General features: G+C 37.4%; 1 protein-coding gene and 1 pseudogene across 1 annotated transcript in view; both read left to right on the top strand.

The window, feature by feature from the left end:
- SEPTIN10 (septin 10) overlaps positions 1-23,603 on the top strand; it is a 68,834-nt gene that overhangs the window by 9,616 nt on the left and 35,615 nt on the right. The window contains exons 2-4 of the mRNA XM_063084490.1: positions 10,467-10,535; positions 14,956-15,073; positions 15,417-15,612. Coding sequence (XP_062940560.1) covers positions 10,467-10,535; positions 14,956-15,073; positions 15,417-15,612 — 383 coding nt within the window. The remainder of the gene's footprint in view (positions 1-10,466; positions 10,536-14,955; positions 15,074-15,416; positions 15,613-23,603) is intronic.
- On the top strand, positions 5,807-5,886 carry LOC134371271 (U4 spliceosomal RNA; annotated as a pseudogene).

Raw genomic sequence — 23,603 nt, 5'->3', positions numbered from 1 at the left:
ATTCATTATTTAGTTTGTCCTAAGATATTCTTTCTTTTTTTTTTTTTTCTTTTTTGTGACCGGTAAGGTGATCGCAATCCTTGGCTTGGTGTTGCCCGCACTGCGCTCAGCCAGTGAGCACACCGGCCATCCCTATATAGGATCTGAACCTGCGGCGGGAGCGCCACTGCGCTCCCAGCGCCGCACTCTCCCGAATGAGCCACGGGGTCGGCCCTGTCCTAAGATATTCTAATTAGGTTTTGCTAGCTACTGTTTTCCCATGTGCTGATTACTTACCTTTTAGTTAGAAAATTTTGTTATATTTTATGAATTAACTTTTTTTATTGAAGTATAATTTATGTACAGACAAATATTCCCTTTTTAGTATAAAGTTAGATGAGTTTTGACGAATGTATACAGTTGTGTAACCACAGTCAAACTGTAGACCAGTTCCATTACCCGCCAAAATTTTCTTGTGTTTCTTTGTTGTCAGATTCTCTTCCCACCCCACTTCTGACAACCCCTGACAAGTTTTTGGCCCCTATTGTTTTGCCTTTCGCAGACTGTCATATGTATGGAATTACCATAGCCTTTGAGCTGGCTTCTTTCGCTCAGTGTAATCCTTTTGAGATTTATCCATGTCATTGCACATTTCTTTTTATTGCTGAGTAGTATTCCATTGTATGAATGGGCCACAAATTAGTTTACTCATTCTGTCTCCACTTAAAGAACATTTGGGCAGTTTTCAGTTTTTGGCAATTATGGATGAAGGTACTATACAAATTCTCTTACAGGTTTTTATGTGAATATAAGTTTCATTTCACCTGGTTCAGCATCTAGGAGTAGGATTGGTGAGTGGTATGGTTAGTGCATGTTTAACTTAAAAAAAAAAAATGCCAAACTGTTTTCCAAAACCGTTGTACTATTTTCTATTCCCACCGGTAATGAAAGAGAGATCCTGTTGCTCTGTATCTTTGCCAGTACCTGATATTGTCAGTATATTGCTATTTTTGTTTGTTAGTCATTCTGATAGATGTGTAGTGATATCTCATTGTGGCTTTAGTTTGCATTCCCTAATGACTAATGACATTGAGCGTCTTGATGTGTGCTTATTTGCCATGTAATTTCTTTATGAATTGCTGTTCAAATTTTTTCCCAATTTTTAATTGTGTTATTTTCTAATTATTATTAAGTTGTACAAGTCTTCTTAAATATATATATTTCTTATTTAAATCCTTTATGAGATACATGATTTACATTTGTCATATCTTTTCAGTCTCTTAACAGTGTCTTTTGAAGAGCAGAAGTTTTTTATTTGGTTAAGTTCAATTTATTACTTTTTCTTTTATGGGTTATGCTTTGGGTGTTGTAGCTAGGAAATCTTTACTTCACCTAAAGTCACAAAGATCTCGTACCTTTTCTTCTAGAAGTTTTTAGGTCTATGATCCAATGTGAGTTAATTTTTGTATATGGTACAAGGTATGAATCAAGGTTCTTTTTTTTGTTGCATATGAGAGCTCAGTTCCAGCATCATTTTTAAAAATCCTTCCTCCCTTGAATTGGATTTGGATCTTTATTGCACATCTTTCCCCGCTGCCACTTTGACTGCTCTCTGTTGCATTACTCTCCTTCCTTTAAGCACTTCAACACTTTGTTTTCTCATTTAACTGTCTCTCCTCACTATAATGTAAGCCTCTTGAGGGGAGGAACCTTTGTATGGGACAAAGGATGGAAAGGGCATCCAGACAGAGGGAATGGTGGTTGCAAAGGGACTGTGGTGGGGTAGAGTTTTGGAATGCCTGAAACATGCCAAAAGAGGATGTCAGGAACAAGATGAATCTGGAGAGGTAGATGGGGTCAAATCCTGTAGGGGCCTTGGTGAGGCCATGGTAACCAGAGGGGAATATGGCCTGTGACAAAAGGATTGCTTCAGAGGGAATAGGGCATCATAATAGTGTGATAGTTGGTGTTTCCCGATATGGTTGAAAGACAGTTTTCACTTATGTATATTACCTGCGGCTGGTTCCACAACCTCCTAGAAAATTTTGCCCACTGCTGTTCTCGAGTTAAGATGGATGAAGTCTTTCTTATATATTTGTGACTTTAGTCAGAATACAGAAATATTTGACTAATTTTACAGTGATTGAACTTTTCCCAGAGGGTATGTATGGGAGCTTTTTCAAAACTTCATGGACTCCCCTTGTAGCACAGAGCTTGGAGGTGGGGTAGTTGACCACCACACACCTAACTGCCACCTCCACATCATTCTCCTTCTCTCCTCCTTAATAATTTTGACTCTCACTCAGCTATGGTATTGAGTGCTCATTACCTCTCTCTGTGTGCAGTCATCTCTGAAACCATGCCCTTCCCCATATGCTTGATAGTGTAGCTACTGGCTCCCTGTAATTCTGTAGCATTCAACCTGTCAAAATTCTGGGTGATTTCAGTATCCACATAGATTATCCTTTGAGTCTGTCGCATTCTCAGTTTTTGACCTCCTCTTCAAAATTTTTGTCTTCTCTGTGCTACAGAGCCACTCCTTTTTGTAGTTAATACCTCGACCTTGTCATTACCAATAACTGGTAATCTCAGTTTCAGGCATTTCACTCTGACCATACCTCCTACCCTGCCTGTTCTCCCCTAAATACTCCAAGTTCCATAATCTCTGACCTAATCTATTGATCCTACTACCTTTTCTCTTTCCCTTATATCCTTTATGCTCTTCTCCCTTTTTGCCAGTGTTCAGTACATCGTTATAACCACTTATAATCATTTCCTTGCATGTCTCAGCTCCCTCTCATGCTTCAGCATTCTCCCCTGGCAACACCCCACACCCAAGTAAGCTAAACTGTGTCTGAACTCCACTCTTTCACACTCACAGCTGAATATGATGGAGGAAAATAATGCCAAATGGTCTCACTTTAAGTTCATGACTACTAAACTCAAGAGACCTTGATGCTACCAGAAATATTGTAGGCACTCAATACATACCTGTTGAATAAATGCATTTTTATAGGTATTTGAGGATGACCTGTATGAGGGTACTTCAAAAAAATTCGTGGAAAAATGTAATTAAAAGATAATATGAACCCCTTCATGAACTTTTTGAAGATCTCTTGTATTCTTTTTTTGCATTAGTCTTTGTGTATTAACATAAGTGAACATATTAATGGATATCAAAAAGAAAGGGAAATATTAATCCCCCACCCTGCAGGAATCAAACTTGGTATGTGCTTGCTCATATGTGTAAATAATTGTTACTTGTGACCATGGTGTCAGTACAGTGTTATATTCTTCTTTGCATCATGTATCTTAATATCGCATCATATCTGTTTCTCTTGATTTTTATAATTAGTGCTTGTAATATTTATAATAATGTTTCCTATTGCCTGTATTTCAATATAGACCCTTAAAATATGTAACTTTTTCCTTCCTTTTGAAGATTTATCTTTTTCTGACTTATAAAAATGCAATAATCATTTACAGACTGCAGCCTGGTACTGGCAGTATAGTATAACTATATGTTCAGCCTAAAAAAGTAAGCCTAACTGGCTTAGTGAGTTGAGCAGAATCTTTAATGCTTCTATCAATGTGGAAGAATTCAAGTCTATGAAATCAGTGGAAACTTCAAGAGAAATGTGAATTACCTCTGGACCATGTACCTTTATTTTTAATCATGTAAAATTTACCCTAGATTAATTATACACTTAATTAAAGATTTAGGTGATTAGGTGGAAGCTCTTTGAGGGATCCAAGGGATCCATAGGGACCTTAAACTCAGTATTTCCAAAATTGGGTCAAATCTATGCTGGTTCATCTATTTTCTTTCCTGCTTCATGGTCACATTTATCCAGTGACCTTAATTTAATACACTTGAGGTGCTCGTGAGGTCACTCAGAGGCACAAAGGCCAACAGCCTCCTGTTACCCTCACAGCCTCACCTCTACTGCTGTCCTCCTTGCACTGAAATGTAAGCCTCTTTGGCCTTAAACTGCATTGAGCTCACTGCAGTTTTCCGACAATGCCAGTTATAATACTTACATCTTTTGCACATGCTGATTCCTCTGCCTTCTTTTCTTTGCTATGAAAAGTCCTATTTCTCCTTTAAGTCTCTGTTTCTCTGACTACACAGAGTTCATTATACCCTGAGTATCTCATTCATATTTTTAGTTGTATGCATATCTCCTACCTTCACTAAATTTTAAATTATAAGGATATTGATTTATTCAGCTTTTATCCACAATACCTGAGGTCTGTTATTCTGTCCTTAAAATGCAAGGCTTTCTAGTAAATTTTGTGCACATGTGTGGAATAAATAAAAAGCAGCGTGTGTTGATAGACTTCACACTGTCAATTTTAAGTCCTTTTAATAAGTAACTATTTCTTCTGCTTTCCACCTTTCTTCAGTTTCTTTCTCATTTGCTTTTCCTGGGGTGAATAAATGACTTCTCAAATGTGATTGGCATTTCTATGACCTAACCTACATTGAACATGCTTCCTCTCCCAGGAATTCAAGCAATCTGTTTTTCATTTAAATAAGCCTTGAGATTTAGTTCCACAGTCTTTCCACAGCAACGAGATGCAATTTTATTGTCTCTTTCCTTAATTCACCCAGTCTATATGTGCAGTTTCCGTGACTTGTTCTTTATTTTTTTTTACCACATCGCATACTTTTTCCTTATTGCTTGCTCAGAGTTAAAGTCATAAAACCTGAGCTGAAACGGACTTTAGAAGATCATTATCTTCACTTCCTAGTCAAAGCAGGAATCAGCTCTGCAGCGTTCCCCACTGACGGTTACTATGCCAGTGTTTGCAACCCTCTCAGGCCTGGAGCGTAGTGCTTCCCTGTCAGCCCATTACCCTCTTGTTAGACATCTCTAGTCCTTGAGTAATTTCCCTTCATTGTGTCAAAATCTGCCTCCGTAGGCCATTCACAGGTCCTAGTTTTTCCCTTGGGAGGTTCATTGCCATAAGACAGACGCTAGATGTTTGAACATACTTTGCTGTCCCTTGATCTTGATGGCACAGCAGGCTAACAATGTCTGGAAAAAGTCAGGTTTCCTTGACCCACAGGACCAGAAAGTCATTTCTAGAACGTTTGAAAACTTATGTGCAAGACATGAAACCGTAAAATAATTTGGAGGACATATAGATGCATTTTTTAAACCTCAGGGAGTGGAAAGATATTCTGAGCTTTATATTTAAGGAAGAAATCATGAAGAGGAAAAGATTGATAGATTTGACTCTGAAAACTGAGAAGATGGGCGACAAATCAGGAGAAGATATTTATAATACACATGACAAGCAAAGCGTTATATCCAACATCTCTTGTTAATAAGGGAATCGAAAGAACACCCTGATAGGCAAGTAGGTGGAAAACATGAACTAGTGCTATATGAAAATATACTAGAAATGGCCAGTAACCTGAAAAAAATGTTCAAAATACCAGAAGTAAAATTAAGATGTCAGTTTTTGCCTATAAAATTGACAAAAATTTAAAAAGTAATACCCTGTATTGATGAACATATAATGAAATGGATATTTTTATGTACTAATATTGGAAATATGAGCAGGTACAGTTTTTTGAGGGGCAATTTGGTGTTATGTTTATACCTTGGACCAGAAATTAATTCTAGCAGTTCATCATGAGGATATTATCAGATGCACAGAATGATTGATGCTTACGCAGTTGTGTTGGTTGGCATCCTCCTGCAAGCAGACACTTAGGAGGAGCTAGCAGTGTAAGGGATTTGTTGGGGGTGGGGGGAGAGGGGCTGCCTGGGAAGACAGTGGTCTTGGATCAGATACTGCTGCAGATCCTAAAGTTTCTGCAGCGCAGTGGCAGTATCGTAGCCAGTGAGGTTTATCCGAGGCGCGATTATTGCTAATTGAAACCTAAAGTCTCTGCAGCTGGAGGCAATCAGCTAACTACATTCTTTGTAGCCAAAGGACAAGTTGTTGCTGCCATGAGTGAACATTCATTTCAATGCTATTAAAACGGCACAAACTAGAAACGGTATATTTTTCTGTAATAGACATACACTTAATTTTGTAATTAAGGGAGGGAGTAATTTTAAAGTAAGGTTCATTTGTATTTTAAGCAGCCATGTTATACTGCAAGCTTTTGTTAAGCTTAAGACTCCTTATTTTGTTTTGCATGAGCTACTATCAAGAATTTCCTCATCCTGGGATCTTTTGAGACTAAATATTGGGCTTTACTGTTGTCCTTTAACTTTTCTGTTTGTTGGAGTTGTTGGTAAAATGGAGGTGATATTTTGCTGGGATGAGACTACCATAAGCCTTCCTGTACTTACCCCCTCCAGAGGCCCTCCAGGCAAGGCATGTACACGGGAGACCAACTTGCTGCCCCTTATACTTACCCAGCCTGAGTGATTTCAATATAATTCCTTCTTTTTTTGCTGGGTTGTAATTAGCATCCACTTCTGGCATTTAGTCTGCATAACTTGAGTAACTTAAAGTTGCTGCTTGTTTTTAGGAAAATTTTACATCAGTATTAATGTATTAACTTTAAATTTTACTTAACCTGAAGATTTTATAAAATGATTTAAAATAATGAGTCTATGGTATCTTTAAAAGTTTTGTTTTAAACCAACGACCCCTGCCCTCCTGAAACCCACTCTCTGATTTTCCTTCTCTCTTGCTTTTTTTTTCCTTTGTCCTAAACAACTCTACGAAACACATCATAGAAGCCCAGGGGACAATTTGAACATTTTAGTTCTATTTCTTGGATTAACTTTATATAGATAAAAATGGTGGAAAAGTGAGGTTAAAGTGAGCTGTTTATAAAACCGAATTAGGATTCTGTTCCTGGAAGCTGTTGTTTTACCTAAGGAGATGTAAGACATTTCCAGGAATGTTTCCCCATAGGGTAAAGAAAGTTGGTATCTGGGGTCCTGTTGGTAAAGAACCACCGTATGTTTTTCCGTAGTTGGCTGATAGGAAAAGGCCATGTCTCCAAGGCCCCTGGGACAAATTGCATGCCTCTGTTGCATTGCTTGCACCCCTAAACTGGGATTTTGAAGAAGGCAGATAACCTTATCTTCCTGCAAATACCCTGAATGTTCTGGAACTTCTGTGATCCATTAAGTATTACAGCTTTTTTTTAAAGAAGAATGTGTTTAACATTGCTAGGAGTTAAGATGCTTTCTAAGTTTTTTCCATCTAGAGAGTAGGTATGTAAATTTATATATGTGTTGTATGTGTATGATGTATATAAATATCTAAATTACAATCTATAGAAAAAGAAATTGACTTTGTAGTTAAGCGTAGGTTATGATTTTGTTAGTCTCTTACCCTTGTGCTTTGGAATGAGATTTCGATTGTTACAAATTCATGTTTTTCTGAGATACACTCATAAGGTCAAGCCTTGTCTTACTACTCCTGATACCCCAGTGCCCAGCATAGTGATTTTGCACATAGCAAGTAGGTGGTCAGCGATAAAGCAGACTAGAATTTCACTTACAAATTTCATGTTTTTTTTTTTTTTTTTTTAAGGGTTTCTTAACCTACACCAAGCTCTGTTTGCCACTAGAGGGATTCAGTCAACCCTTGTCCTCTTGTTATTTTACCTTCAACAATGTCCTGCCAATTTATTAAAAACTGTTTCCAGTGTAAAACCAGTTTTGGAAATCTGACTAGTCAAGTAGTACCGGTGGAAAATATTAAAAACAACTATTTATATTACTTTTATATGACTCATGCAAACTTCCTGATTAAAACATTTACTCACTGAGATTTTAAGTAGGCTTTTTGGCAGATGTTCAGAAACACAGTAAATGAATAAATGAGGGCAGATTTTTGATGTGAACTTACATAAATGACAGAAATTTAACCTAGGTTTTTTAGTCAAAGTTTAATGATAAAGGAATATAAAACCTATCTTATTTTTTTTCTAAACAACTGCTTACTAAGCAGCATTTCACAAAATCTAATTATATGCTATCATTATATTAAAAACCAAAAACCACTTTCTTACCACTAATTTTTCCTTTTTTTATTTTGGTGGCTGGCTGGTATAGGGATCCAAACCCTTGACTTTGGTGTTATCAACACCATTCTCTACTCAGTGAGTTAACTTGCCAGCACCTTCTTACCAGCATTTTTTAAAAGTTTAATTTTCATTAAAGTTTTATAGTTGACAAGTCAAAATAATGCAGCCTCGGGGAATTAGATATGTGGTAAAGCACTTGCAGTGACACAGGTGCTCAGATGTGAGCAGATTGTGTGTACATCAGGTAGTAACACTGAGATGGAATGTTCTGCTGTCTTATTCAGTTTATCTTAAGGCAGGGCTCTGAACAGTGCCTCTACCCAGATATTTTCTGTGGCACTTTTTAGCTTTTACTGAAAAATTGGACTTTAAATGGACACTTCTAGCTTACTCAGTCTGCCACTGATGTCTTGTCCCTAAACTGTTCCTCTTAACCTCATTCATAGTTTTGCAGCTTGAGACCAGTAAACCCTTTTTTCCCGCCAAATTCTTATACTCACTGTTTATTTTCTCTGCATACAAAATTCTTCCTCCCTTCTGATGCGCAGGAATTTTTTTTTTTTTTTCTGCCTTAAGTGCCTCGTCTGGTGTTATACCTCTTTCCTGACTCAGTTTGGTGTCGTCTTTTTTGAAAACTGCTCTTGCCTTCAGTGATCTCCTCTTTCTCTAAATATCTGTAACAACTGGTGTTCATTTCCAGTGGATGTTGCTTCTTTTCTGTCCTACATAGTGGAGGGATTTGGTTCACTGCTTATGTGCCACACAGTGACTGAGGGTGTAAGGTGTAAGGTGAGGTATACATATAGTTAAAAACAAAAAGTAAAACTAGGCCAATTTGGATGTGCTTTGTATCATTACATACCTTTTACTTTTCAAATTGTGAAAATACAGGCAGGACCTTTGTGTTCAACACCGAGCTTTTGTTGTGTGCTTTTATGTAGGTACATCTTCCAACTGACAAGAGTCAGTTCATGTTGGAAAAATGTGTTCAGTTAGCTACTCAGGATTTGAAAAAACTGTTATGTGTAGTGTTAAGTCACAAGGTCAGCCCTCAAAAGCTTATTTTACCAGAATGTACCAGAGGAAGATTGTTTTTAAGTGTTCTGTAAAATTCACTCATGATGTGTACTAGTGTATCTGTGTGAGATTCATTCATAGTCCCTGTGTGTGTGCATGTGGGTGTGTGTGTGGTGGGGGTGAGGTAGCAGGAACACAGTGGTGGTAAGGTTGGTAAGGCTCTCCCTTTCATCACACGGGTGAACAAAGCTGTTTGTTGCAATGCAGTTCATTGTAACTATAGACGATGGAACAAAGAGAGAACATCCATATAATGCTGCACTGTAGTGTACGGAATAGAACAGTATACTATAGAAAGAATGAGGCAGATCTACATATAATATGAAACAGTCTTCAGGAGAGATGTAGCAAAAAAACCCAGTAAACAAAGGAGACCTGCTTAGATCTGCATAGTCTGTCTCTGGAAGGATCTGTAAGAGGCTGGGGAAGAGAACTGGGGTAATAGGGAGCTCGTTTTGCACTGCATTCTCATTGGCACCGTTTGCATTTTTTTACACTACATTCATATTAATGTTTCTTTTTAAAAAGTGCCACATTTCCTCAGCATCTTGTACTGTACTCAAAAGTAGGGTAGCAGTGCCTTGAAATTAGCACAACTTCTCTTGTACCCCTCCTCCCTCGTTCCCTACTGTTGTAAATAGCGAATATGTGTTTGTGTTACAACTTGGGACAGTAGAGGGAACACCAGCTTTGCAATCAGATCAGACCTGTGTCTTCGTCTTACTGATGGGTATGATTTTGGGTAAGTTACTTAACCTGAGTCCTAATTTTCTCACCTAGGCTGTGGGAATGATAATATGTATAGCTCAGATGTGTTGTAAGGATGTACTTAATGAGCTAGCATAGCGGTGGGCATATAATAGGAGTTCTGTAAATGATTACTACCTCTTAATTGGGTGACTAAGGGATTGTTCATGTTTTAAAATCCCTGCTTTTCCAATTATACTGCAATTGGAGCATTCTTAACATTTCTATTTCTCCAGACATGCTACAGTGGAGCATACGTAATTTTGTGTGCCTTCTTCGCTCTTAGAGTGTTTAAGTGAAATTGCTTATTTTCCCTTTTTAATACTATAAACTATTTTAAATAAAAGCAATGTTCTTTGTCCTCCTGCTTGTTAATGGGAGTTTACTAATTTCTTAGAATTTTTTTGTGTCTGTGGCTAAGTGTATTGCTGTACATTATAGGCTCGAATATTTTATTATTCGCTTATGCAGATATCTATCCAGCAAGAAAGCCACAATTTTAAACATCAGTCAGTAGTGTGGACTGCAAGTCAAAACTTGGTCATAATGACAATATTAGAACCCTTTATTAAAGTTAATATATGTGTATTATTTAGACATGAGTTTTGGGGGTAATGTTTTTGTTTTAAGTCTTATTTTTTTTCTTTTCCAGCTCTTTCAGTCTAATATGGCAACGAAAACAGCTTGTATGTCCTCACAAGCATCTGATGATGAACAGAGAGTAAGTATATCTTTTAAATAGGTCACATATTGTACTCTTAAGTACTTCTATTATTTCAAAATAACGACTCAGAACTGACAGACTTTTGTGATAGAGGCTTCTGTTTGTAGTTATACCTTGAATGTGAATTAACTTTTCTGTTCATTCAAGTGAAAAATCAATGATTGAGGAATTGTTGAGTGTCCACGACATTCCTATCCTATTTGACATTAAGTAAATTTTTTTCTGTTTCTTTTTTTATTTGTTATTTATTTTTGGTTCTTTATCATTGACATTAAGCAAATTAAAACTCCAAGTGTCTCAACAGCATTCAGCAGAAAGACTAGCACTACTTTTACTGGGCACATGGCAGAATGTAGTGGGTGCTGAGAACTGCTTTGAATGACAGAGTGTAGGGAACAGCTGGGTGGCCCACCAGATGCCTTCCTTATGGCAGGATTAGACCTGAGGCTTCCAAGTTCCTCAGAGCATGCCAGTGTAGTTGGGATAGTTTTGATAATACATATTAATTTTTTTATTTGAAACTTAATTGATTGTATGTATTTGTGGGGTACAGAGTTGACTATCAGTACTGATGTGCAATATGTGATGGTCAAATCATTATCTTATTAAAATTTATATTTAGAGAGAGGGAGTAAATTTAACTTGGTGAGTCATTAGTTTTAATTAAAAATAAAATTGCAAATACAGTACAAACATTGGTACTTCATAAGATTAAATAATTTCCTTTAGATCTGTGCTTCAGTGCCTGTACTCCTTTTGTTTTGCCTTTTCCTCCATATCTGCCAAGTTCCTCATGGTTTTGATAGATCTTAATTTGACCACCAAACTATCATCCTTTTTATATATTTTCTCTTCCTAGTAGTAAGTCTATTTCATATTTATTTTATCTGCTCTCAGGTTTTTTGAATTACTCTGAATCTGCCTTCTAACTCAATGCTTTGCTGAGAGTACTGTCAGAGTCACTAGTAATCTTCAGTAACTAATCCACTGAGTGGCCATTGCTTAGTCTCTTTTTCTCTGGCCCTTTTTCTGCATTACATCATGGTGACCATATCCTCATTTTTGAAATACTTCTTTTGTTCCTGTGACATTAAGAGCATGCAGTTTTAGAATCAGAAGGGATCCTAGAGGCCATTTAGTTCAACTTTTATGTAATAAACGTATGCTTTTCAGACAAAAATCTCTTAAGTTTTCTTCTGATCTTGAATACTTTCATGACTGGGAAGCCTAGTGCTTCCTTCCTTTTTAAAAAAAAATCATAAAGATAATATGCTTACATCACTAAATGGGATTCAAAGCACACAAAAGAGAATACAGTGTATTAGTTTTCTGTTGCATAGTAAATTATCATGAATTTAGCTGCTTAACACAGCACCATTCATTAGCTCACATTTCTGTAAGTCAGAGAGCCAGGCACAGCCCATCTGGCTTCTCTGCTGGGGGTCTCATACTTAAGGTATCAGCTGGCTGGATTCTTATCTAGTGCCTCCCCTTCCAAACACTTTCAGTTTGTTGGCAGAATTTATTGTCATGCTTGCTAGGGGTTGCTATCAGCTCCTAGAGAACTTTCTTGGTTCCTTGCCATGTGGCCCACTCCATCCTGACAGCGAGTAAGGGAGAATATGCAGCATATTGCGTCTCCTTCATGTTTCAAATCTCTTTGACCAAGAAGTGCCCAGGCCCTTTTAAGGGCTCATCTTGTTATGTCAGGCCCACCCACGATAGTTAGCCTCTCTCTCTAAGGTTAACTGATTTGCGACCTTAAGTCACATCTTACAAATCTCTTCTCAGCAGCACCTAGATTAGTGTTAGATTTAATAACTGGGAGAAGGTACATGCACGCCAGGAGCCATAAGTCTTAGGGGCCATCTCAGAGTCCTGCCTACCATATACGGTACAAAATGATTCTTTCTCACCTCAACCTCTAAGTGCACTCCGCAGTGCTACCCACTTTCAATAGTCTGTCACTACCTTTGAGACATTTTCATCCATATTCATATATATGTAGGAACATAGGAATATATGAAATACATATATATATTTTACTCAAATCACAGTAAATAAATCACTATTTGAATACTTAGCTTTCAAGATTCATTCATGTCGTGGCATGTATCAGTAGCTTAGCATTTCATTGTGTGAATACACTACAACTTGTTTATCCATTTACCATTTATTGTTTCTAATTTTTGACTATTGGGAATAAAACTTCTATGAACATTTGAGCATAAGTACTTGTGTGAATGTATGTTTTCATTTATCTTAGGTACCTCCAAGTGGGATTTTTTTGGTTGTATAGTAATGTGTATTTAACTTTATAACAAACTGCCAAGCTGTTTTCCAGAGTGATGAACCATTTTGCTTTTGTGCCAGCAAATTTATTAGCTTTCCAGTTCTTCATTATCTCTAACACTTGACATTGTCAGCTTTTTTAATTATAGTTATTTTATTGGGTGTTCAATGGTGTCTTATAGTTTTCATTCACATTTCTCTGATAACTGTTTTTCTGTATGTCCTATTTTTTCTTCCATTTTCTTCTTTCCTGTATTCTTTTGGATTAATGGAGTATTTTAATGATTCCATTTATCTCCACTATTGGCTTATTAGCTATACTCTTTGGCCCTTTTATTTTTTTAAATAGTAATTGATCTAGGCTTTTACTTATCACACTGTATTAGAGTACTTTATGTATAATATAGAAACCTTAACAACAGTATACCTTCATTTCTCCTCCCATCTTTTGTGCTTCTCATACGTTTCACTTCTATATGTATCCTGTAATACATTGATTTTGTAATTGTAAAGAAATTAAAACAAAAAATCCTCATGTATGTACAGACATATTTACCTGTCTGGTGGTCTGCATTACTTTTTGTAGATCTGCGTTTCCATCTGTTGTCATTTTCCTTTCTCTTCAAGACCAGCTTTTAACATTTCTTATAGTGTAGGTCAGCTGACAGTGAGTTTTCTGAGATTTTGTTTTTCTAAAGAGGTCTTCATTTTGCCTTTATTTCTAAAGGATATTTTCATTGGATATAGAATTCTAGGTTGTTACTTTTTTCTTTTCCATTTTATAAATGTCATATCCATCTTTTTCCTGTAGATTCTTTAGCATATTTGTCATAGTTAATGTTCTTATCTGCTAATTCAACATCTGGTTCATATGGATCTCTTTCTGTTGACCGTTATTTTTCTTCTTGACTGCATCACATTTTTCTGCTTCTTTCTATTGTAATAAGTTTTGGTTGTATAAAAGATATTGTAGCGATGCTAGATTCTGTCTTCTTCTGAAGAGTGTTGAGCTTTGTTCTAACAGGCAGTCAAATTGCTGGCTGCTTACATCAATCATGTTGAGCCTTGGTCATATAGGCTTTGTTTCGGCAGGTCCATATCAGTTGTGTCTTCAGTACTAGGGGGTATTTCTGACTCCTGGATGTGGTCCTTACTTCTAAAATGTGGCCCATCTAGGCTTTCATTAGAATACCTGAAGTGTTTACCAAGCCCCTTTAATATGTAGACTTAAAATTAGTGTCTGTCCTTCTCCCCAGGGTGGCACCTTAAAAACTCTCTTTAGCTCCTCCCAATTTCCATTTTCCACCTGCTGGGATCTTTGTATTCCCTCTGTACATTTGCAGCTTGGCAGGCAATCATGGAGTTGACGGGAGTGTCTTTGCAGATTTTGGACTCCCTCCTTTCTGGAATTTCCTCCCTCAATTTCTAGCCAATCTGTGTGTCCCAATCTCCAATTGACTTCTTAACCCAATAAAACTATTATGTCCTTCCTGAACTCTATCTTCTTTGTGCCATAATTGACTGGGGAGTACCCTCAAGGGAGAGGCCAGATAAATGTGCATTACACCTCATAGGTTCCCTTCCCTCAAGAGTCTCATTCCCTCCAGTGTCTGCCTGCCTCTGGCTGCACTCCAGTGACTTGAAAGAGTTACGGTTGTTGTCAGCAGAGGTAAGTTTGACATAAGTTACTCTGCCGTTACTGGGAGCTGGAACTGTATGTATGTGTAATTTTGTATTGTACTTTTTTTCACTTGACATTTTGATGTAAGAATTTTCCAGGTTATTAAAAATTTATTATAAACATATTTAGTGACTTTAACCTTTCCATTTTGTGAGTGAATATGCCATAGTTTACTTGGATATTTTCCTGTTTTTGAAATCAAATGTTTCAATATTATAAACAGTGTGGACTCTGGATGTTAGGAAGGGAATAAGAAATGTGTACTTTGAGGGTCTGGACAGATTTCTTTTTGCACAAATTTACTTAATCATTTTTATTTTAGGTGAGGTATGATGGTAAAATCTTTAGTTTCTTTGATGATTATGTTTACTCTTTTAAGTGTGCCTATATCCTGTTTCAGTCAAACTTTTTATTATCATTACTCTTGTTTTTGTTTTCCTTCAGAAAAGAGAAAATATTCGTTCCTTGACTATGTCTGGCCATGTTGGTTTTGAGAGTTTACCTGATCAGCTGGTCAATAGATCCATTCAGCAAGGTTTCTTCTTTAATATTCTCTGTGTGGGTAAGTGCCACTTACTCTTCCTCTGAATCGCTTCTTGGTATTTCTTGGGCTCACTGCATTCTGGTCATATGCAGTACGGTGCTCATGTTATCAATTTTTGTCTGTTATTTAAATTCTATTAATTCCGTTCTTCTCAGCTTTAAACTTTTTGTTTGTTCCGTAAACATTTTAGTACTCTCTTCAGAGTTCTGAGGAACTTAGCATACGTACTCATTTCTGTGCTCTTTCATGAACAACCAGCCTTTAAAATATTTGGGATCCTTGAAACCACTCTAGGGTTTACAATTGTATTTCTCCTCAACCTTCCTAAACACCTACAAAGATGTATCTTTGTTTCTTTCAGGGGAGACTGGAATTGGAAAATCGACACTGATCGACACATTGTTTAATACTAATTTTCAAGACCATGAATCCTCACATTTTTACCCACATGTTAGACTTAAAGCTCAGACATATGAACTCCAGGAAAGTAATGTTCGATTGAAATTGACTGTTGTGAGTACAGTGGGATTTGGTGACCAAATAAATAAAGAAGAGAGGTATGTATTTTCTTATAATAAAACACATTTTCTTATTTCAAGATGCTTACCTCTTGCCCCATGAGCTGTGATTTGATTTTCTACTATTATTTCAGATTACATATTCTGTATCAAGTTTAAACTAAGAAAAGGGGAAATAGGTGGGGGAAAGCGATAACTTTTTGTTCTTGCTTCCTTTTTGAAAGGTATATATTTTCATTTTATAAGTAATTTTCTAGAGGGAAAATATTGTGCACAAACTGACTCTATGTGATGAATGTTAGAGTATAGCCTTATTAGCACTGTGTTCTGCCTTAAATATGAAGAAATGACTTGTGTGGATCTTCTAGGAGTAGATTGGTGGCAGGGGCCACAGCTGTGACACTTGCTTTAAATGTTGTTAATACTTATAAGATGGATATCAACTTAGAACTAATTAGTGGATATAAATGAAAATATTTTTATTTTATTTTATTTTTTTTGTATATGTTACTTAGTTATGTCTCTTTATTCTTTTATTTTTTTTTAATTTTATTTTGTCAGTATACAATGTGGTTGATTATTGTGGCCCATTACCAAAACCTCCCTCCCTCCTCCCTCTCCTCCCTCCCACCCAACAATGTCCTTTCTGTTTGCTTGTCGTATCAACTTCAAGGAACTGTAGATGTTATGTCTTCTGCCCCCCCCCCCCCCGTTTTTTTTTCTCTCTGTGTGTGTGTGTGTGAATTTATTTATTTATTTTTAGCTCCCACCAATAAAGTGAAAACGTGGTATTTCTCTTTCTGTGCCTGACTTGTTTCACTTAATATAATTCTCTCAAGGTCCATCCATGTTGTTGCAAATGGCAGTATTTCATTCGTTTTTATAGCTGAGTAGTATTCCATTGTGTAGATATACCAAATTTTCCGTATCCACTCATCCGATGATGGACATTTGGGCTGGTTCCAACTCTTGGCTATTGTAAAGAGTGCTGTGATGTACATTGGAGAACAGGTATACCTTTGACTTGATGATTTCCAATCCTCTGGGTATATTCCCAGCAGTGGGATAGCTGGGTCATATGGTAGATCTATCTGCAATTGTTTGAGGAACCTCCATACCATTCTCCGTAGAGGCTGCACCATTTTGCAGTCCCACCAACAATGTATGAGAGTTCCTTTTTCTCCGCAGCCTCGCCAGCATTTATCGTTCAGAGTCTTTTGGATTTTAGCCATCCTAACTGGGGTGAGATGGTATCTCAGCGTAGTTTTGATTTGCATTTCCCGGATGCTGAGTGATGTTGAGCACTTTTTCATATGTCTGTTGGCCATTTGTATATCTTCCTTAGAGAAATGCCTACTTAGGTCTTTTGCCCACTTTTTAATTGGGTTGCTTGTTTTTTTCTTGTAAAGTTGTTTGAGTTCCTTGTATATTCTGGATATTAATCCTTTGTCAAATGTATATTTTGCAAATATTTTCTCCCACTCTCTTGGTTGTCTTTTAACTCTATTAATTGTTTCCTTTCCTGTGCAGAAGCTCTTTAGTTTGATATAATCCCATTTGTTTATTTTTCCTTTGGTTGCCCATGCTTTTGGGGTCGTATTCATGAAGTCTGTGCCCAGTCCTATTTCCTGAAGTGTTTCTCCTATGTTTTCTTTAAGAAGTTTTATTGTTTCAGGGTGTATATTTAATTCTTTAATCCATTTTGAGTTGACTTTAGTGTATGGTGAAAGGTGTGGGTCTAGTTTCATTCTCCTGCATATTGATATCCAGTTGTCCCAGCACCATTTGCTAAAGAGGCAGTCTCTTCCCCAGTGTATAGGCTTGGTGCCTTTGTCAAAGATCAGGTGGCAGTAGGTGTGTGGGTTGATTTCTGGATTCTCTATTCTATTCCATTGGTCAGTGTGTCTGTTTTTATGCCAGTACCATGCTGTTCTGGTTATTATAGCTTTGTAGTATAGTTTAAAGTCAGGTAGTGTTATGCCTCTGGCTTTATTTTTTTTGCTCAGCGTTGCTTTGGCTATGCGTGGTCTTTTGTTATTCCATATAAATGTCTGGATAGTTCTTTCCATTTCTGAGTAAAATTTCATTGGAATTTTGATGGGGATTGCATTGAATTTGTATATCACTTTGGGTAGTATGGATATTTTCACTATGTTGATTCTTCCAATCCAAGAGCATGGGATATCTTTCCATCTTCTTGTATCCTCTCTAATTTCTCTCAGCAGTGGTTTGTAGTTCTCATTATAGAGATTTTTCACCTCCTTCATTAACTCAATTCCCAAGTATTTTATTTTTTTGGTGGCTATTGTAAATGGGCAAGCTTTCTTGATTTCTCGTTCTGCATGTTCACTATTGGAGAATAGAAATGCTACTGATTTTTGTCTGTTGATTTTGTATCCTGTTACTTTACTGAAATCCTTTATCAACTCCAAGAGTTTTTTTGTAGAGGCTTTAGGCTGTTCGATATATAGGATCCTGTCATCTGCAAACAAGGACAGTTTGACTTCATCTTTTCCAATCTAGATGCCCTTTATTTCCTTCTCTTCTCTGATTGCTCCGGCTAGTACTTCCAACACTATGTTGAATAGGAGTGGTGAGAGTGGGCATCCTTGTCTAGTTCCTGTTCTTAAAGGAAAAGCTTTCAGCTTCTCCCCATTCAGGATGATATTGGCAGTGGGTTTATCATATATGGCTTTAATTATGTTGAGATACTTTCCCTCTGTACCTAACTTATAGAGGGTCTTTGTCATGAATGAGTGTTGAATTTTATCAAATGCTTTTTCAGCATCTATAGAGATGATCATATGGTCCTTGTGTTTGATTTTATTAATATGGCGTATCCCATTTATTGATTTGCATATGTTGAACCAACCTTGCATCCCTGGGATGAATCCCACTTGATCGTGGTGAATAATTTTACGTATGTGTTGCTGTATTCTGTTTGCTAGTATTTTATTGAGGATTTTTGCATCTATATTCATCAAGGATATCGGCCTGTAGTTTTCTTTTTTGGTTATATCTTTACCTGGTTTTGGTATCAGGGTGATGTTTCCTTCATAGAATGAGTTTGGGAGATTTGCGTCCGTTTCAATCTTTTGGAATAGTTTGTAAAGAATCGGTGTCAATTCCTCTTTGAATGTTTGGTAAAATTCTGCTGTGAATCCATCTGGTCCCGGGCTTTTCTTTGTTGGGAGCCTTCTGATAACAGGTTCAATCTCCTTTATTGTTATTGGTCTGTTCAGATTTTCTACGTCTTCATGGCTCAGTTTTGGGAGCTTGTGTGTGTCCAGAAATTTATCCATTTCCTCCAGATTTTCAAATTTGTTGGCGTATAGTTGTTTATAGTAGTCTCGAATGATTCCTTGTATTCCAGATGTATCAGTTGTAATATCACCTTTCTCATTTCTAATTTGTGTTATTTGGATCTTCTCTCTTCTTTTTTTAGTTAGCCATGACAATGGTTTGTCAATTTTATTTATCTTTTCAAAAAACCAACTTTTTGATTCATTGATCTTTTGTATTGTTTTTTGGGTTTCAATTTCATTCAGTTCTGCTCTGATCTTAATGATTTCTTTCCTTCTGCTAACTTTAGGTTTGGATTGTTCTTGTTTTTCTAGTTCTTTAAGGTGAAGTGTTAGGTTGTTCACTTGCCATCTTTCCATTCTTCTGAGGTGAGCATTTAATGCAATAAATTTCCCCCTTAGTACTGCTTTTCAGTATCCCACAGGATTAGGTATGATGTATCATTGTTTTCATTAGTTTCAATAAATTTTTTGATTTCCTGCTTGATTTCTTCTTGGACCCATATGTCATTAAGTAGAATGCTGTTTAATTTCCATGTGTTTGTATAGTTTCCAGAATTTCATTTGTTATTGATTTCTAATTTTAATCCATTGTGGTATGAGAAAATACACGGGATAATTCCAATTTTTCTGGATTTGTTGAGACTTGATTTGTGACCTAATATGTGATCTATCCAAGAGAATGATCCATGTGCTGATGAGAAGAATGAATATTCTGAGGTTATTGGATGGAATGTTCTGTAGATATCTGCCAAGTCCAATTGGTCTAGTATGTTGTTTAGATCTTGTGTTTCTCTGCTGATTCTTTGCCTAGATGATCTGTCCAATTTTGACAGTGGGGTATTCAGGTCCCCTGCTATTATGGTATTAGTGTCTATTTCCTCCTTTAGGTCTAATAGAGTTTGTTTTATAAATCTGGCTGCTCCGACTTTGGGTGCGTAAATATTTATGATTGTTATGTCTTCTTGATGAATCAGTCCTTTTATCATTACGTAGTGTCCCTCATTGTCTCTTTTTATGGTTTTTAGTTTAAAGTCTATTTTGTCGGATATAAGACTAGCTACTCCAGCTCGTTTTTCTTTTCTGTTTGCATGGTAAATCTTTTCCATCCTTTCACTCTTAGTCTATGTGAGTCTTTATGGGTGAGGTGGGTCTCTTGAAGGCAGCGTAGAGTTGGGTCCTCCTTTTTAATCCAGTCAGCCAGTCTGTGTCTTTTGATTGGGGAATTTAAGCCTTTTACGTTAAGAGTTATCATTTGAAAAGTGTTGATTTATTCCTAGCATTTTATTGATTATTGTTTGATTGTCTTAGGTGTCTTTTGTTCCTTGCTTTCTGATTTACTGTTTGTTCTCTGTGTTTGTTGGTTCCTTAGGTTGTAGGTAGTCTTTTTGTTTGTTTTCTCTTCATGAATGCCATTTTTATTATACTAGTGGGTTTTGATTTTTCTTGGGTTTTTATGGCAGTGGTAGTTATTTTTCAAGAACCAAACCCAGTACTCCCTTGAGAATTTCTTGTAAGGGTGGTCGTGTAGTGGTGAACTCCCTCAGTTTTTGTTTGTCTGAGAAATATACTATTTGCCCTTCATTTCGGAAGGATAGCCTTGCAGGGTAGAGCATTCTTGGCTGACAATCTCTGTCTTTTAGTATTTTGAATATATCATCCCATTCCTTTCTGGCTTTTAGGGTTTATGATGAAAAGTCTGATGTTAGCCTGATTTGGGCTCCCTTATAGGTGATTTGACCCTCTCCCTTGCAGCTTTTAAGATTCTTTATCTATGAGTTTTGCCAAATTGACTATAACATGTCTTGGAGAAGACCTTTTTGGGTTGAATATGTTTGGAGATCTTTGAGCTTCCTGGATCTGAAGATCTGTGATTTTTCCTATACCTGGGAAGTTTTCTGCCAGTATTTTGTTGAATATGTTTTCAATGCAATCTCCTTTTTCCTCCCCTTCTAGAATACCCATGACTCGGATATTTGAGCGCTTAAGGTTGTCTGATATCTCTCTCAGATTTTCTTCAATGCCTTTGATTCTTTTTTCTTTCTTTCTTTTTTTTTTTTTTTTTTTTGTCTGCTTGTGTTATTTCAAACAGCCCATCTTCAAGTTCAGAGGTTCTCTCTTCAACTTCGACAAGCCTGCTGGTTAAACTCTCCATTGTGTTTTTTATTTCACTGAATAACTTCTTCAGTTCGGCAAGTTCTGCTACATTTTTTTTCAGGACATTGATTTCCTTGTCCTTTTCCTCTTTCAGATCCTGTATACTTTTCCTCATTTCATCATGATGTTTAGCTGAGTTTTCTTGTATCTCATTCAGTTTCCTTAGAATTATCACTCGAAATTCCTCGTTAGTCATTTCAAGGGCTTCTTGTTCTATATGATCTAGAGCTTGAGAGTTATTATCCTTTGGTGGTATACTTTCTTGATTTTTGTATTTCTGGTTTCTTTTTTTGATGTTTATTCATTGTGGCAGGGGTTTTCAGAGTCCACAGGTTTGACACTATTGACTGACTAAGATGTTGCTGGGATTGCCAATTTGGTATGGCTACCTCAGTGACTGCTCAGTTGGCCACTAGTGCCTTGCGTGTATGGTTGCCTAGGGTCTTGGGTCTCTCCAGGGAGTCACCTCTCTGGTCAGCTTGGACTCTGCCGGGCTGCTGGATCACCGGGTGGTACCGCAGGGTGTGTGGTCTCTGCTGAGCTTCCACCTCCCAGTGCTGGACTTCTCCCTGTCCCGTGCGCTCTGGCTTGGGCTGCTGGGAGCGCCAAGGCACTGCGGGGTGTGTGGTCTCTGCAGAGCTTCTCCTTCCCCCGCAGGATGTCTCCCTGCTCTGTGCTCGCTAGGCTGGGCTTGGGATGGAGCCAGGTGGCGGCAGTGAAGCCTACCTGCTGCTGGATAGCGCCGCGGCGGCCCCCCCACAGGATGTGTGGAGTCTACGGAGCTTCTATCTCCCTTGCTGGACGACTCTGTGCTCCGTACACATTGGGCTGGGCTGCTGGATCATGCGGCAGCAGTGTGGTCCCCATGGAGTTCCCACCTCCCCTGCCGGAAGTCTCCCTTCTCCAAGCACACTAGGCCAGGCTGGGAATGGAGCCGGGTGCCTGCGGTGAAGCCTACCTGCTGGATCACGCAGTGGCGGCCCCACAGGGTGTGTGGTTTCTCTGGAGCCTCCGCCTCCCTTGCCGGATGTCTCCCCACTCTGTGCGCACTGTGCTGGGCTGGGAATGGAACCGGGTGGCAGTGGTGAAGCCTATCTGCTGGATGTTGCGACGGCAGCCCCAATGAAAATATTTTTAAATGAACTTAAACATAGGGTATTATGTAATAAAACCCACAATAGGTATGACTTTATATGTAAATTTATTCCTAATATAAATTATAACATGCTTTTTCCTATTTATTTGTTGGATGGTTTGTTTTCTACCATTTACCAAAGTAATACATAAATATGTTTCTCTGAAAATATCAAATGGTACAGATCAATTAGAACACATTTTAGCCATCTATAGAGCCCAGTCTCATTTCTTTCCCCAAAGAAGTTGTTGCTATGAATTAGGTGTTTTCCCAGACCTTTTTTTCAGTTTTTTTATTTCTTTCTTTAAAATAAGGTTTATCAGTATATACTTTACACAAAATAAATTTCACAAACTTTAAGTGTACAATTCAAAATGAATTTTGACAAGTGTGTAGTTTTGTAACCAACACCATGTCTCTAATATAGGAAATGGCCATGGTCTTGGGTCCTTTGTTCTCGTGCATGTGCAGATCAGCACTCAGCCAAAGATTTGAGGGGACCTTCTCCAGATCTGCAGTATGTCCTGGCTGTGCTGCTCCCTTTTCTCCTGTGTTCTGTCCCATAGATTCCAGTCACTTTGGCCTCCCTCAATTACTGTCTCAGTCTACTCAGTTTAGAGAGCTCACCAGACTCTGTGCTCTCTCTGCTCTGTGCCCAGGAGTCTGGTCTCCAGATAAGGAGCCAGGAAATCAGAGGGCTCCCCTTGCTTATTTCCCTCCTCAGTGATCACAGTTTTATGCCACGTCTTTTCCAGTGTCTGAAAACCTTTTTTCATTCATTTGTCCAGGTTTCTAGTTGTTTATGGTGGAAAGGTAGATCCAATCCCACATATTCCATCATGGCAGGAGACAAAAGGCTTTATTTTTCATTTTTAATGCCGGACTGCACTAGGTAGTATTTGAGTATTTTGTTGGATAGTCAATGGTGATAGTGGGCATTCTCACCTTGTTTTCGTCCCAGAGGGAAAACTTTATTTTTTACCATGTATTATGCTTCCTTTGTTTTGTGTTTGGTTAGTTTTAGGCTTTGTTTTAAATAGAGTAAGGAAGTTCCTTTATATTACTATTAAATATTGTTTCTCCTAAATCATGGGAAAAAAAAAAATATATATATATATATATTAGATTTTTTTTTTTTTTTGCATCCTAAGGAGAAATTGTGATTTCTTTCCTTTAACAAGGTGAGTTATAGTAGCTGATTTTCTACTGGTAAATTAACCTTGCAATCTTGGATACCATTCTGGGATCATAATATAGTATCCTTTTTTACATTGTACTACATTTGATTTTCTTTCTTTTAGTATTTTTGCATCTGTTTTCATAAGTTAGGTTTTTAGCCTTTTTTTTTTTTTTTTTTTTTTTAAATAAAGGTCGTGTTAGCCTTCTAAAATGTCTGGAGAGTTTTCATTCTCTTTCTATTTTCTGGAAAAATTTGC

Source organism: Cynocephalus volans, chromosome 2 (assembly GCF_027409185.1).
Source record: "Cynocephalus volans isolate mCynVol1 chromosome 2, mCynVol1.pri, whole genome shotgun sequence".
Classification (NCBI taxonomy): domain Eukaryota; kingdom Metazoa; phylum Chordata; class Mammalia; order Dermoptera; family Cynocephalidae; genus Cynocephalus; species Cynocephalus volans.
Note: the sequence above shows the minus strand (reverse complement) of the source record. Positions and strands in the feature narration are given on the sequence as shown.